Source organism: Ciconia boyciana, chromosome 26 (assembly GCF_034638445.1).
Source record: "Ciconia boyciana chromosome 26, ASM3463844v1, whole genome shotgun sequence".
NCBI classification, from domain to species: domain Eukaryota; kingdom Metazoa; phylum Chordata; class Aves; order Ciconiiformes; family Ciconiidae; genus Ciconia; species Ciconia boyciana.
This window is the reverse complement of record NC_132959.1, coordinates 1,075,145-1,090,938: the sequence shown is the minus strand read 5'-3', so window position 1 is coordinate 1,090,938 and position 15,794 is coordinate 1,075,145. Positions and strand designations below refer to the sequence as shown.

Below are 15,794 nucleotides of genomic sequence, written 5' to 3'. Positions count from 1 at the left end.
TGGGAGCCCCCATGCTCAAAATGGTCACTGCTTTGGCTCATTTTAATAAGCAAAAGGTGGCCAGAGCTTTGCTCCCCCCACACAGAGAAAGGCTAAGCCGCAGCAGCACTGCACGTTCTTCTCCCGCGTCTCCCCGCAGTTATTTCGTGGGTCCACGGCTGTTCAGAGAGCGCCCATGACCTCCCTCCATCACACTCCCTGCTGCTTTCCATGCCCACGGCTGCAAAAGTGGATCCTGACCCCCCCAAGCAGCGCCCGGCCCCGGGCAGCGGCTCAGGGCTCCTTGGCTGGAGGATGCTGCTTCCCAGCTCCGTGACACCACGAACGAGCCGAGCGGTTTCTTGCATTTTTCCCAAGTGAAGGCAACAGCTACACCCCTCGGCTCTCACAAAACCACAGCCCGAAGCAGGACACTTGCCGGGGCCTCCAAAAGTGACTCATTCCCCTTCCCCATCCCGTTGGCGTCAGGGCACGACCCCAGCCTGATGCTGCTTATCTGAGATCATAACTTGGCCTGGCGCTGCGGAAAGGAGTTACCCGAGCCGCTTTCCAAATTCACGCTGTGTTTTACTTCTCGGCTCCTTTTCTCTTCCTCTCCCTTTTTGGGATTTGTACCCGCGCTCGGTGCATTACAAACACCTCTCTGCAAAAGCAGAAGCAGCCAAAGAAAAGCAAAGGAAACCCTCGTGTTCCAGCCCCCCCCCAGCACAGGTTGCTATCAGCAGCCTCCGACGCTGCTCCTCGCCTTTGTTTTTCAAGGCTCAGCTTCTCCTCCTCCCCACGCAGCCCCACAGGTAACCTCTTCACCAAACCCCGCCTGAACCGTCATTTTTCCTACTGATCAGGGAGTTTAAACCCGGCTTTGCTGAGCTTGCCAGAGCTCTGCAGCGGGTCAGTCCCACCGCGCTCGCTGCACCCTCCATCTCCTCTGTCTGACCCGATCCCCCCAAACCATCGTATTTCTCCCGTGCCAAACATCCAGAAAACCTCAGGGATCCCCCGGCCATGGCTTCACCCACCCCTAATCCCACCCCGACTCCCCGGCACCCAGCCAGGACGGACGGTGACACCAAAAGCCCCGCGCACTTCTCCGGCACAGTGGCCCGAGCCACCTGATGTGGCAAAACCAGGTGCCGAGGCGTGCCAGGGCGGCCAGCCCGGGGTTTCCGCGTTGGTCCCGCTCTCGGCCGGCTCTTCCGCCCTTGGGAAGCACCGAGACGAGGGCAGGACCTGGCAGCCGCCCTGGCAGGCGGAGTTTGCAGCCCCAGCGCGTCTCTCCTCCTGTCTCCCCGGTTTCGGGGGGTTTGCCTGCCCCAGCCGCCCCACGACATGCCGGAGCACACCACCGCCTCGAGGCTCCGGCTCTCCGGGCTGTGCTTCCTCCTCCAAATCTTCACCATCATCCTCTTCGCCATCTTCGTCCGGTACAGCCCAGAGCGTGGCCCCAGCCTCTGCTCCCAGCAGCTGAACTGCAGCTGGAGAAACCAGGACTCGGGTTTTCAGCATCCCCGTGAGTACCCCAACCCCGGGCGGGTGCAGAGAGCAGCTCCACCTGGTCCCCAGGTGCTGCTGAGGGGGTGGCACGGGATGTCACCATGCTCGGTCCAGGCTGCAGACCTGTCACACCGTCCAGCTCTGGATCGGGCTCCAGAGTAAAACACGAGGGGGGGAGAACATCAAGCCGTAGGGTTGGGGTACCGGTGCATCCCAACGAGGAGCGGTCCGTGGGTGGAAAGCAGACGTGCTGCAAGGATTTCCCACGTGCTTGGACAAAGCCAGGCCCAAAACGGGGATATTTGGGTCTAGGACACGCGTTTCAGCAGCTGGAGCGCAGAGGGGATCACTCGGTGCAGTGATAAACCCAGGATTGTCCCTCCCATCCCCGGGGGGGAGCACGGCAGCCGGGGCACTTTGGGGCCTGCAAAACTTCCCACCGACCTGCGGGGTTTTGCGGTGCCAAGGGATTTGCACCGAGCCCCTTTCACGGAGGATTCGGCTCCCTTGGTGCTGCCACAGCACCCGACGCGGGGCTGGGGGTCTGCCCTGCCGGGAGCGTCCTCCTGCACGCCGGGCATCGCTGCGAAACTCATCCTGGGCTGGGGGATGAGGGACTGATCCTGGCTTTTCTGAGGCAAGGGCAAGGCAGGCGATCGGAAAGGAGCCTCTGGAACGCCCTGGCCGAGGGAGGGGAGCTGAGCTGAGCCGAGCCAAGCCGCCTGGCAGGGCGCAGGCAGCAGGCAGGTTCTCCCAGTTTTGCCTGCCCAAGTAACCCCACCCAGCACAGGCAGTGACTCACGGCTCCGGCGCACGGGGAAGGACGGGACGCAGCTCTTGGCACGGCCGAGGGGTGCAAAGGGCATTTAGCCCAAGCAAGAATCAGGTCCCCCCTCCTCCGGTTTGCCACCAAACGGTACCAGACTGGTCCCATTTTTCTGTTCGCCCTTCTGGTCCTCCTGTCCCACGAAGCGGGACGTGATGTTTTTAGGGGCAACAGAGAGGTCCCGGGGGGTGGCCGACATCTCAGACCCACCTTTGCGCTGGTGTAATGGGTGTAGAAGGGTCTCAGCCACCCCAAGAGGTTTCTGGGCTGCAGGGTGAACCACGTGCACGTCCCGAGGTGTCTGCACAGGGCGGTTGCAAACGAGGTGGCCAAGAGCCACTGCAAAGGGTGGCGGGGGCCACGTCAGGCGGGGACAGCTTGACTTGTCACTAGCACAAGCAACAACCGCTCATGCTCTCCGCTGGAGATCTCCAAGGGAGATCCAAGCCCAGATCCACCACGGTTCCAGACACACGTAGGTGGAGCAAGGCTGATTTATCTCGGCTGAAGCCTTCAGCTCCCCAAAACCTGTTAGAGCAGGGGGGGTCTGAGCCCCCTCGGGGGGACCAGCAGGCAGGAGGGTGGCTGCCTGCCCTCAACGCCTCCAGACCCATCCTTCTGCCTCTCTTCTGCCAGGTTTCCGGGATGTCCACCTCCAAGTTCTCCTTGGCTTCGGGCTCCTGGTGGCCTTCCTCAGCCGCTACGGGCCGGGCAGCGTGGCCATCAGCATCCTCGTCGTGGCCTTCGCCATCCAGTGGGCCGTACTGATCCAGGGTTTTTTATACTTCTTCCTGAATGGCAAAATTTACGTAGGAGCTCAGAGGTAAGGCCGAAGGGAGCTGCTGCTGCCCAGCCGCGACCGTTCCAGGTCCAGCCCTGGCACGCTGGCTCCCTCCTCTGTAAAACTCACAGCTCTGCTTTGGAGGAGGATTATGAGGACAAGTAGGACCGGGCTTCTGGGTTATTTGAGTACCACACTAGTAAGGGCCACGTAAGTACTGCCAACGTTACAGCCAGGCATTCAGGGGGGCACACTGGCCCCCGCCTCCCCCGAGGCCAGCCGTCCCTTCGTCACCAACATCGCAAGTCTCGGGCTGCCCGTTCAGCTGGCAGGAGCGGTGGGACGCAGGGTCCGGGCTGCAGGCTCAGCTCCCGTCCCCCCCAACCCTGCTCTCCCCAGCTCCCGCACTCGTCCCCCGGCAGCGCCGGGTCCAGCCCCACGCCTTCCCTCTCCTTCCCAGCATGGTCAGTGCCGACTTCTGCACCGCAGCCATCCTGATCTCCACCGGAGCTGTTCTGGGCAGAGTAAACCCCGTCCAGATGCTGCTGCTGACCCTGCTGGGAGTCACCCTCTTCACTCTCAACGAATATATCCTGCTCAGTCTCATGGGGGTGAGTCACCCATCGGGGGGACCCACCAGAAATGGGGTGGCCATGGGTTTAGGCTCCTCATGTCAAGACCTGCCTTGTCTGTAGAGACAAATCCCTATTCCCCTTCCTGCACAGTGTTCTGTACTCACCAGGTAAGCGACAGCGGGGGCTCCTTGACCGTCCACACCTTCGGTGCTTATTTTGGCTTGATGGTTTCACGGATCTTGCACCAGCCCGATACGGAGAAGATGAAAGAGCCCCAGGACACCGGGCACCAGCCAGATTTCTTTGCTGCGGTTGGTACGGAGCTCAAATCCTACGCCACCATAGACATGGGGATGGAAGGACCATCACCAGTGTTAGGAGAGCGTGGCCGTGGCTTTGACCAGCAGAGTCCTGCAAACCATCAAGGACAGAGGTCCTCCACCTCCCTGGGGACCTGTGCTGGGGCTGCACCATCCTCTCCAGGAAAAAGCTTTTCCTTGTGTCCAACCTGAACCTCCCATGCTGCGAGCTGTGGCCACTTGCATCTCTTGGCACTAGCAAGAAGTTTCTTTCCCATGAGGGATCAACCCCAACATCAAAACCTGCCTGTTCCCCTTCCCCGCAGGAACCATCTACCTGTGGATCTTCTGGCCTAGCTTCACCTCAGCCACCACTGTCCGTCACAACGCCGAGCCCTGGGCAGTGCTCAACACCTACTTCTCGCTGGTGGCGAGCACCCTGGCCACCTTTGTCCTCTCGCCTGTCCTCTACGAGGAGAGCACCCTGCAGGTGGTAAGTCCTCTCCTGGGACAAACCCAAGTCTCATGCGCTGCTCATGTCCCGTCCTACAGGGACGGCAAGCATGAACACCCCCGGGGCAAAAGGGAAAGCCCGTTAGGCTTTCTTACGCTTGTTAAGACCCAGTTTGATCCCTGAGGAAGCCTAAATCCCCCCAGCCCCATCCTGATGTCCTCCACAGAGCCAATTCCCCAACCATGTCCCGCTCCATCAGGTTCAGATCCAGGATGCCACCTTGGCTGGCGTGGCCATGATGGGTATGGCTGGGGAGATGCTGGTCACCCCCTTCGGGGCTCTCATCGTGGGGTTTCTGGCTGGCCTGATCCCCCCGCTTGGCTTCAGATTCCTCACGGTGAGTCGCCTGGGGACAGCCAAGGACACCAGTCCCAGCTCAGGGGACCACCCCTCTTTGGGGGAGGCTGCGTTGTCAACCTGCAGCTCCCAAACCTGCAAACACGGAGCTGCAGCGCAGCCTCCCTGGGAAAGCATCCCCCATCCGAACCCTGGCTCTTCCTTAACGCTCTCCCCAGCCCGTCCTGTGCTCCAGGCTGAAAACCCAGGACACGTGTGGGGTTCACAACGTCCACGGGCTGCCGGGCATCCTGGGCGCCTTGCTGGGGACACTGCTGACGGCACTGGCCACTGCAGATGCTTACGGTGGCAGGTGAGAAGAGCCAGAATCAGGGGTGCCAGTGATACACCAAGCTGGGGTCACCACGACCCCTGAAATTGGGGATGCTCCGTGCACCCCCTTATAGCACATCACCCAGAGCCACGAGCGGAGCCCCCCATTTCCCGGCGTGGGAGAACAAGCTCCCCCCAAACCCGTCCCCGCTCCGGCTTGCAGGCTGGAGCTCGTGTTTCCACTGGTGGCCCAGGGCAGCCGGACAGTCACCGACCAGGCGCTCTGCCAGCTCTACGCCCTGCCCATCACCCTCCTGCTCGCCACGCTCGGGGGCAGCTTCACGGGTGAGTTTTGCCTTGGGTGGGATGGGACGGAGGGAATGAGGGGCAAAGAAATTAATGGAGTTGGGGAAAAAAAAACAGGAGCGGCCCCAAAGCGGACCCTTCCCATCAGCTGGGGAGGGCAGAGCCTGGTGGTGCTCGGCGCTGCGCAACCCCCTCGGGGCCGGGGCTGGCGCAGGGGTCTGGGCTGGGGCTGGCCCAGGGGTCTGGGGCTGCCCCGGGGGTCTGGGCTGGGGTCATCCTGGGGGTCTGGGGCTGTCCCGGGGGCTGGGGCTGTGCCGGGGGGCTGGGCTGGGGCTGAGGCTGTCCCGGGGGTCTGGGCTGGGGCCGTCCCAGGGGTCTGGGGCTGTCCCGGGGGTCTGGGCTAGGGCTGGGGCTGTCCCGGGGGTCTGGGGCTGTCCCGGGGGTCTGGGCTGGGGCCGTCCCAGGGGTCTGGGCTGGGGCTGTCCCGGGGTCGGGCTGGGGCTGGAGCTGAGGCTGTCCCAGGGGTCTGGGGCTGTCCCAGGGGTCTGGGCTGGGGCTGGAGCTGTCCTAGGGGCTGGGGCTGAGGCTGTCCCGGGGGCTGGACCTGGCCCAGGGGTCTGGGCTGGGGCCATCCTGGGGGTCTGGGGCTGGCCCAGGGGTCTGGGCTGGGGCTGAGGCTGTCCCGGGGTCTGGGGCTGGGGCTGGAGCTGAGGCTGTCCCGGGGGTCTGGGCTGGGGCTGGAGCTGAGGCTGTCCCGGGGGTCTGGGGCTGTCCCGGGGGTCTGGGGCTGGAGCTGAGGCTGTCCCGGGGGGCTGGGGCTGTGCCGGGGGTCTGGGCTGGGGCTGGAGCTGTCCTAGGGGCTGGGGCTGAGGCTGCCCCGGGGGGCTGGACCTGGCCCAGGGGTCTGGGCTGGGGCCATCCTGGGGGTCTGGGGCTGGCCCAGGGGTCTGGGCTGGGGCTGAGGCTGTCCCGGGGGTCTGGGGCTGGGGCTGGAGCTGAGGCTGTCCCGGGGGTCTGGGCTAGGGCTGGGGCTGTCCCGGGGGTCTGGGCTGGGGCTGGAGCTGAGGCTGTCCCGGGGGTCTGGGCTGGGGCTGTCCCGGGGGTCTGGGGCTGGGGCTGAGGCTGTCCCGGGGGTCTGGGGCTGTCCCGGGGGTCTGGGCTTGGGCTGGAGCTGTCCTAGGGGCTGGGGCTGAGGCTGTCCCGGGGGGCTGGACCTGGCCCAGGGGTCTGGGCTGGGGCCATCCTGGGGGTCTGGGGCTGTCCTGGGGGTCTGGGGCTGGCTCAGGGGTCTGGGCTGGGGCTGAGGCTGTCCCGGGGGTATGGGGCTGTCCCGGGGGTCTGGGCTGGGGCCGTCCCAGGGGTCTGGGGCCGTCCCGGGGGTCTGGGTCTGGGGCTGAGGCTGTCCCGGGGGTCTGGGGCTGTCCCGGGGGTCTGGGCTGGGGCTGGAGCTGTCCTAGGGGCTGGGGCTGAGGCTGTCCCGGGGGGCTGGAGCTGGCCCAGGGGCTGGGGCTGGAGCCGGGGCTGTCCCGGGGCCGGGGCTCGGCGCTGCCGCTAGATGTCAGGGGAAGCCCGGCGAGAGGAGCCGGGCTGGGCCGGCCGCCCCGTTCTCAGGCGCCCTCGCCCGGCTTTCGGCATCCTCAGGAGCCGTCCTGAAAATGAAGGGGCTGAGGTCCCCCCCGGAGATGCGGTACCTGGAAAACACGGTCCTCTGGGAGGTAACGCTGGGGGTTTGCTGATATTAAAAAAAAAAAGAAAAAAGAAAAAAAAAAAAGGGGGTTTACGGGGCTCGGGCAGCAGCAGGGGTTGGATGCTGCTTCCCTGGCTGCCGATACATTGCCTCCTCCCGCAGTTTGGGGTGGGAGAGAGCTTCATTAAAGCCCCCCAAGTCCGCCCCCCCCCCATCCAGGCCTGATTTCAGGACCCATTTCTGCCCCTCTCCCTGTCTCTGCCTTGGCGCAGGTGGCTGAGGAAGGATGCGACCCTGGGGCGAGCAGAAAGGAACGGGGCACCAGCACCTTGGTCTAATGACCCCAACTGCCCGGTGAGGTCTTGCAGCACACCAGGCTCAACCCTCTGCCAGCATCGCCAGTGCCGGGCAGCTTCTGGCAGCCTGAATTTCCCGGCAGCCTGCTCTGGAGACGGCCAGGCTTGTCCCCACGTGGGAGCCAGCTCCTGGTCCCAAAGGTTTTGGGAGCAGTTGGGTGCCCACGGGCCTTTGCGGGGTGAGGAGATGCTGCAGCGATACGGGCGCTTGGTGTGGGAGCGACCCGGCTTGCTCCAGGGACACCTCGGGGGGTCCAGACTTGGCTCGGCCACTTCCCCTCTCTGCTCTGTGCCTCAGTTTCCCCATCTACTGCTCTCCGAAGAGAGGAAGGCAATGAGGGGGGCTGTGTCGGGGAAGGGGCATACCGGGCTCCACAGAAAGCAGCAAAGACTTTCTACGGACGCTTTTGCGCACAACAATTAAAACACGTAGATGGTTTGTAGCTTCAGGATGTGCCGGTGAATTCACACAGCACCTGCCCAGTTTGCTGGCTGAGTTGCCTTCAGGTTTCTTTCCAGGGAGGAAAGCAAAGCCCCCAGGACCCCCCCCTTCGCCCTAAAGACCGTAAACCCCATGCGGTGGGTTTCATGGGTTGCTTCATCCCAAGGGGGGTAACCCCACCCCTCCTGGAGCCTTGGCCACCAGAGGGTGCGACAGCCCAGAGCAGCCAGCACCCGGGGGGCAAGACCAGGGTGACACCGGGGTCCCCAGCACAGGGGTGACCCCTGCCTTCCCCTTACCACTCATCACCTCGCACTGGGGCCAAGAAAAAGCCCCCCCTCCTCAAAACAGGAAAGTGCCCGCCAGCAGTCAGCCCCACTGGGAGAGGGATGCTCCCCTGGCCATTGCAGCCCCCAAGTCCCCCTGCTTTCCAGGACCCCCGGCAGCACCCAGCGCCCCGTCTCTGCATGCCCCCCGCAGAGAGGCTCTCCCCCCGCCTGCCCGGGGGCAGCAGCACCCAAACCTCCTGCCCGGGAGCAGGTTCGAGCACCCCGGGAACGTGGCAGTTTGAGCGAAGCCAAGGGGGGGGTCCTGCAGCATCTGGAGCAAGGGCGCAGCCCCAAAGGGCTCCCAGAGGGGTGACGGTGGCCATGCCGGGGGGAGGCCTGGGGGGGGACCCCCCTCCTGCGAGCCCGGGGCGGCTGCCAGACGCTTTCACACCTCCAGTGCCAGACTCCGGTGCTCGCCATGTGGGGTTCCCGCGGGCGCAAGTGTCCCCAGCTGCCAGCGCCGTCCCCTGGGGAGGGGGCCACAGCCCCATCCCACGCAGAGGGGACAGGGGGGCCAGGGCCAACGCAGCGAGGTTTGGGGTAAGCGGTTTGCTCCCCAACCAAAGTGGCCACATCTTGTTTTAATACCTGCTGCTGTTGAAACACACAGATTTTTTTTTTTTTAAATGATTGCATCAAAGATTAAAAAAAAAAAGAATTAATAATCATTTGGTTGCAGGCTGACCATAAAACATCACTTTTAAACAGGGCTTTTTAGCCTTTCTAAAAGGAATTAAATCAAATTAGAGAAAATTTGCAGTCTGAAGCATTGCTCCACAGCAGAAATTCAAAACTTCTCACTTGGATATAAGTCAAACCATCACTTTAACTTTTCCAGTTTCATTGTTCGTTACAGAAAACCTGGTGAAATCAACACATTTGCCAAATGCTTCAACACCACTGAATTTCCACGATCATACACAGAGAAGCGGGCCACGAGGCTCCATTCCTGCTGCCACCACAGGTGCTGGCGAGGGTTCCTGCTGTCCCCGCTCCGTGCAGAGACCCCAGCCCCACTCCATGCTCAGGTCACGGGGTGGGGGGGGGGACACAACACGTCCCACGTGCCCACGTCCCCCCGGCACGCACCGCTCCCCGTGCCGCGTCGCAGAGGAGGGACGCAAGAGGGAGAAGCGGCACGAGGGCTGGTGCCCCAGCAAGGGGGTGCCAGGCTCCAGTCACCCCCAGCCCGGGGTGCAGGGCTCACCCCCAGCCCCACGCCACCCCCTCCCACCTCACCCCCTTCCCAGCCCTCTCCTCCTCTTTCCCAGGCAGCCCCTTTCCCCTTTTTGATCTCCTCGCAGCACGTTTCAAAGCAACCCACTGTGACGGGAAGAAAAGCCCCTCCAGTGAGATCATTGCGAGACCCCCAGACGCAGGGGTCAGGTGTGAAATGGACCTCCCTCCTCCTCCTCCTCCCCTCGCCCAGCCCCCCGGCCCCTCTGAAAGGCTGTTATGTTTTGTAATCGGATTAGGGGAGCCCTGCGCCCTCCTCGCTCCCATTTACCAGTGCGACCAGCTCGCGCACCGCCACTCTCCCCGCAGATTGTTTAAGCGAGCCGGGCATGAGCGGCGAGCTCGCCCGTGCAGCGGCGAGGGTAGGTTCGGACGGCGAGAGCCTGAAAGGTTTAGTCAGCGAACAAATTGCTTCTCTGTAGGGGCCGTTTTCTTCCCAAGTTGAACATAATGATGGCAGTTTGGCGAACAGATGGTGCAGCTAAGCAGATAATCCCGCCGGCCCCGCTAGCTCGGGGAGAGGCAGCACCAGCTCTGCCCGCAGCTCCGGGAGCCCGTCCCGGGACAGGCGGGTCGCGGCGGTGGCTGGGTGATGATCGCACCCCGGTGAGGCACGAGGAGCTTGGGCGAGCACCCCACCTTCACACCTCTTCTGCTTCAAGAGCGGTTTGGGTGCCAGACGCCGCTCGTGCCTCAGTTTCCCCAGCCCTGCGGGGAGCTCTCTGCTCCGTCACTTTTCAAAGCAGGGCTCACCCTCAGATCGCAGCCCGACGCGGGGAGATGTACCGCGAGACAGCACCGCTTTCCCTCCACAGGAGCAAAGGACAGCTGAGAAAAGCTCATTTTATTCTCATTTTCCTATTTTGCCTCTCTCTCCAACAATATTCAAGATGTGGAAAGAGTTGGAGAAGAAATTCTGCCAGCTCGCAGGGGTTGGGTGCACGGTGTGCGTGTGTCAGGCTCAGGGACGCTGGGACCTGCCTGCTAAACAAATCTTTATTTAAAATACATCCGCAGGAAAAGCCCAAGGCCCCACCAACGCGACGCAGGCAGGGGAGGGCACGGACACATCTGCGCGGAGCAAGCCCTGCCCGCCTGCCTGTGCCACGCTGGCACCGGGGACCCCTTCCCCACGCCGCGGGGCTCTCGCAGCCTGCAGGACACGCTCCAGACGTACCACACCACATCCCCGCTTCTAGGGGGTTCATTTAATTCGTGTTTCACCCCCCAGCCTCGTTCCCCTGAGAGCCCCGACTCTGACAGCTCCCTTGCCCTCTCCCATGGCAGCCCAGCTGCCAAGAGACCTGCCTAAATCACCTCTTGCTAATGCAGGAGCTCAATCAGCTGCTCAAAGGGTGTTTTACAAGGAAAAGCAATAACAACATCTATCTGTTACAGCTGGGGGAAACTAAGGCACACAAAGACGTGCCCCAGAGTCCATTGGAATTAGAGGCAGGACAAAGCCCGGGTTCCCAGAGCTCCCGGCGTACGTGTCCTTACACATCCGCAGCCCCCACCACCTCCCCACCCCCAGGAACAGCTGATGCCGTGTGCTGTTTGATAGAAAGCCAGCTAATCATCTTTCCCACCTTCGTTAGAGTGTGAATCGTTATCCGAGCGACACCTGTAAAGCTCCTTGTCAGACAAGGCTGGTGCACACGTCTAATAATGGGCACCATATGGGAGAGGGAAGGCTCAGGAGAGGAGCAGGGGCCCGACCATCCCCGTGCTGAACAAAGAGCAGCGCCCGACAGCTCGCCGTCGCGGCACAGCATCGCCAGCACCGGCGTTGGGCCGTCTGAAAGACCGGCAGCGCTGTGCCGTGGCGAGGGAAGAGCCCAGGCAGCGCCGGCGGTGGAGGAAGAGCCACTGCTCGTGGTACTAAACATCTCGATAACTTCCCAAGCAGCCCCTGCCCTTTGGAAAAGGCCCTGACAAAAGCAAACCACAGCTTGAGCGTGCAGGTTAGAGGCAGGAGAGCCATCGAGCCCTGCTCCCCGCAGCGTGCCCAAAGCCTGGGACTGGGTGCCCCAAAGCCCCCAGGCCACATCCCACCGCGCCTTGGAGCATCCTCTCACCGCCAGCCTGGCAGAGGCCACCCGTGGGTGCAGACAAAACCTCCCAGGACCCACGGGTTATACGGTGACGGGGAGGACACGGCGTGAATTAGAGACGGGTCCCTGCATTGGGGCTGATCTAGAGCCCCCCAGACTCCCTCCCTGACCCCAAAACTTGGGGGGCAGAGCTCAGCCCCTCTGCCAAGCCACCCCCCAACGAAAGCCTCCACCGCCTTCGACCCACCGCAATTACGATGCTCCGTTTTCAGGCCCCCATTCATCGCCAGCAGCGTAATGAGCCTCCGGGCACCGTCAGCGGGGGCAATGCAATTAAAATCGCTGGCATGGCGGCCGCGTGGGTGGCTCTGTTGTTCGCTGCTGCCGGCGCCCATTTCGGGGCGAGCGGGCAACGCCAGGCCGGGCAGCGCCTCAAAGCGCCGCGTCTCCCCGCGGGCGAACAATCGGCTCGTTCTTCGCCGGGTTAAAAGAATAATAAAATAAAATAAAGAGGGAATAAAGGCCCCAGTAAAACTGGGAGTCAAGTTTATTTACAAACTGAATATGAAGTGAAGGGCCTGGAACAAAGGTGTTATGTAAGGGACAGTCACTAAGGGGCTCTTTACCCACGCTAATTGCCACTTGCTCCGCGATATCCATTTATCTTGCAGCTGAAACGGCTCCTCGGGCTTGTGGGTTCAAGCACTGCTTGTTTGCAACGCTGCCTGGCACAATTAGCACGCAGGAGCAGCGGCCGATGCAGTCCCACCACCCAAACCCACCGGGAAACCTCACACGTCCCCAAAAAGCGGGATCGTGCCCAGAACGGGTGGATGTGCCGGTGGGCACGCGGCTTGGCAGGGAGAGATGCTGCCCTGCGTGGGGCTTTGGTGTCGGTTGTGTGACGGGGAGGGACAACGGGGCTTGGTTCTGCTGGAGAAGACCTCCAAGGTGCCTGCATCAACCCTACCCGAGCAGTGATGAGCAGCAAACCATCACGGGATGCCCGAGGGAGCGGCTGCAAGAGTGATAGCTAACGGCCACGAAAGAAGAAGGAGATCTGGAGAGGATGAGTGAACCTGCTGCTCGCGATGATGTTTCCGAGCGCTCTGGCTGGAAACTGCCCTCAGATGCCAAAGACCCTCAGATGCCAAAGACCGAGCATCACGGGATGCTCATGGGAGCGGCTGCAAGAGTGATAGCTAACGGCCATGAAAGAAGAAGGACATCCGGAGAGGATGAGTGAACCTGCTCCTCACGATGAAGTTTCCGAGTGCTCCGGCTGGAAACTGTCCTCAGATGCCAAAGACCGAAGGGCAGAGACTAGTAATTAAAAAAAAAACCCAACACGAGAAGAAGCAGCTGCCACGGTCGCTGCTGTGCCCTGCAGCACATGGCTTCTCTGCTCCCGTCCTCGGCACGTCTGGGGTGCGAAGACCACGGAGGGGCCGTTAGCTCTGCTGCGGCCGAACCGGTGGGAGAGGGAGGAAGAGGAGGCGGCAGCATCCCCGGGAACTGAGAGGTCAATTTTATTGACAAACTGTCTCTTGAATGGAGCGCAGGGAACAATGCCGGCCCTCAGCCCGGGTCAATCGGGACTGTGTAAAGCGAGGGGCCGGCACCAGCGGCCCCGGGAAAGCCCTCCAGGCGAGTGGCCTTTACCACCGTGTTTGCATAACCCCTGACCCCTCCTTTTGGGGTTTAATTGAAAACCCAGCTTGGTGACAAATTGGCATGACCAGCGGGCCGGAGGGTGGGAGGGCGAGCGTGGAAGTGATGCCGGGAAGCCCTCTCCCTGCTCCGGAGAGACCGACCCGCTGCCCGCCGCAGGCAAGCTGTCCCTTCCCTCTGGCATGGGCCACCTGCAAAGCGGTTTACACCCAAGTCGAGTGTTTTAATCACAGCCTGCACCTCCCCTCCTCCCACATCACCGCCCAAAGGCTGCCATGATGGGCTTTGGACAGGCAACTGTCCGGCTCCGCAAGCAGCTCTGGCTCAGTGCAGGCAGGAGCAGGCAGGCGCTGCCTGTAGATGTGCGAGAAAAGCCCGTCTGGGCTGAAGTCTCCTTGGACTGAGACGCTCTGATGTTTCCTTCACCACAGAGCTCATTAGCCCCGGGCAGAGGCATTTGCAGTTTGTACCCTGGCAAACCCCCGTCACGCAGACCCCTCTCCTCTCCCTGTCCGAAGGGAAGGGTCACAGCCCTTCACCAGTCTTTTGTCTTTAAGTAAAAACTGCTTTTTGGAGCCAACAGTAGAAATGAGCTTCTGAAAAACAAATATAACTAAAGCCCCAAAGCAGTTCCCACAGACTGGGGATCAAAAACTGACATTGAGCCAAACGGGGCTGAAGTCGTCCCATTTCAGAAGTTCCTGGGAGAGAGGTGAGAAATGACAGACGCACCCCTTGTGATCACAGAAACCTCATTTTCTGCAGAAACCAGACTAAAAACAAAGAGAGAAAGCCCCAGATCAGCCGCCTCAAAATCCCCATCCCTTTTACAGAGCGTTAGCAGCATCCCAGCCGCTCCACGGGGTACATCAGCGATGCAGAGCTGCGCTCCACGAAGGTACCACCGCACCCGAGATGGATGTCAAGGTGGGTATTACTGCTGGCTAAAGGGACTCTGCGGACTTACAGCATAATCCTCCAAAGCACTAATATTTTCCCTTCACTTTTCCCCCTGTCCCAGAATACTGTAATCACCAGATGCTGAGATTAGACTGCAGAGTTTTCCTGCCCACAGGTAGATGTTTAATATTTTACATCCCGTAGATCATCCAAGATGAATCCCAGCTGCTCTTTAAAGGGGATGGAGTAACGCCTGGTCCCATGTGCAACCAGAGCCCCAAATCACAAACAGCACAAGCGGGGCTTGAACCAATTCCAGTCTAAACCCGTGCAATTTTCCACGTGCAGGCAAGAGCCTGTGAATCACCGAGGCTCCTGCCCGCAGTTTCGCCGGCGCTGCCCTTGCAGCCCATCCCGCAGGACTTTGCCGGGTCTGGTGAAGCGTCCTACACCTTGGAGCATCAAACACATTTCTACAGTACCAAGGGGAGACTTGCACTCGGTAGCGGATGTCTGTACATCCAACTCGCACTTTAAGCTTGCACTGTACATCCAAAAGCACCTTAAGAACGGAGCGGCCCCACTTTGAGGCAAAACCCCTAAATATCCCCATTGCTGCCTGCTTTACTGTCTGTACCTTATTTGCAAACCATTTACAGGGATTTTTACGTATCCTAAAATACTTATAACTGCAGGTTTCCTGTCGTCCGTCACCGATTAATACATTCCATTGCTATTATTATTATTATTACTATTAAACGTGCATCCATCCAATTCATAAATCAAACAGCCTGTCGACTAGGATGGAGCCAGCAATAACCAGGGTTTGTTTTCAGGAGGTGCAGCCATGGGAGATGATGAGACTTGCAAGAGCAACCCCTTGCCCCCTCCATTAGTAGATCGCAAACTGGTTTGCGCCAGAGAACCAGATCGCCAGTTTGCAGAAGGAGAGGTACAAGGTGGGAGGTAACTTGCCTCCAATGACTCCAGTAAACCGGGGGCACTGGTGGGGACTGGACTATCCGCTCCCTTCATCCTCCTGCCTCCCTGCGCAACCTTGGAGCTTGCCATGTTTCAAGGGAGAGAAACGGACTGCAATTTTGCGTCGCTTAACCATCCCCACGCACCCTTGTGAATAAATCCGGGATTATTTCATCCCCCCCGCCCCCCCCCCAAGTTTCTCTCCCCACCTTCCAGGACAACCGGGTCCTTACGCTCTGCTGGCTGTCACTTAGCCACCTTCCCGCGTACCCTGCGGGTCACTATTCCTCCAAACAACCTTCGGTTTCCACCAGTTGAGGTTCTTAGGGGCTTCTTGCACAAAACCCTTTGAGGTATTTCACGCAGGGCTTGAAAAGGCTCCTGCTTCCTCTGGGGAGCATTATCATGACAACCGGCTTTAATTCAGTGCAGATCCCGGCTCCCAGCTGGATCCTCAGCCACGCCAAGTCCCCCCGACACCCTTCGGCTGGCACGGAGAGGCCAAAGGAGCGTGCGGGTCCCAGGATCACGGGGAACCGGCCCAGCCCCATTTCCCAGTCCCCATCCTCATATATATTCCCTTCCAGTCGCCCCGCGCTTTTTCTCTGCGTGTTCTTCTTTTGCGAGAGCTGCCCTCCTCTTCCCCACTCCCACCGGGCGCTTCCCCCCTCCCCGCGGTCCTCCTCTGTCCCCGGCATCCCCCTTTCTCTTGGCTCTCTATAAACAAAGCGCCT

The 15,794-nt window shown here is 61.0% G+C and overlaps 1 protein-coding gene across 1 annotated transcript; it reads left to right on the top strand.

Moving 5' to 3' along the window:
- The first annotated feature begins 1,005 nt into the window (after positions 1-1,005).
- Positions 1,006-7,429, top strand: RHBG (Rh family B glycoprotein). Its single transcript, XM_072846469.1, is given in 12 exon segments — positions 1,006-1,063; positions 1,131-1,291; positions 1,294-1,510; positions 2,957-3,143; positions 3,562-3,712; positions 3,844-3,991; positions 4,302-4,468; positions 4,689-4,826; positions 5,005-5,138; positions 5,322-5,443; positions 7,046-7,119; positions 7,364-7,429. Coding segments are annotated over 12 exon segments (1,623 nt in total).
- Positions 7,430-15,794: the final 8,365 nt, after the last annotated feature.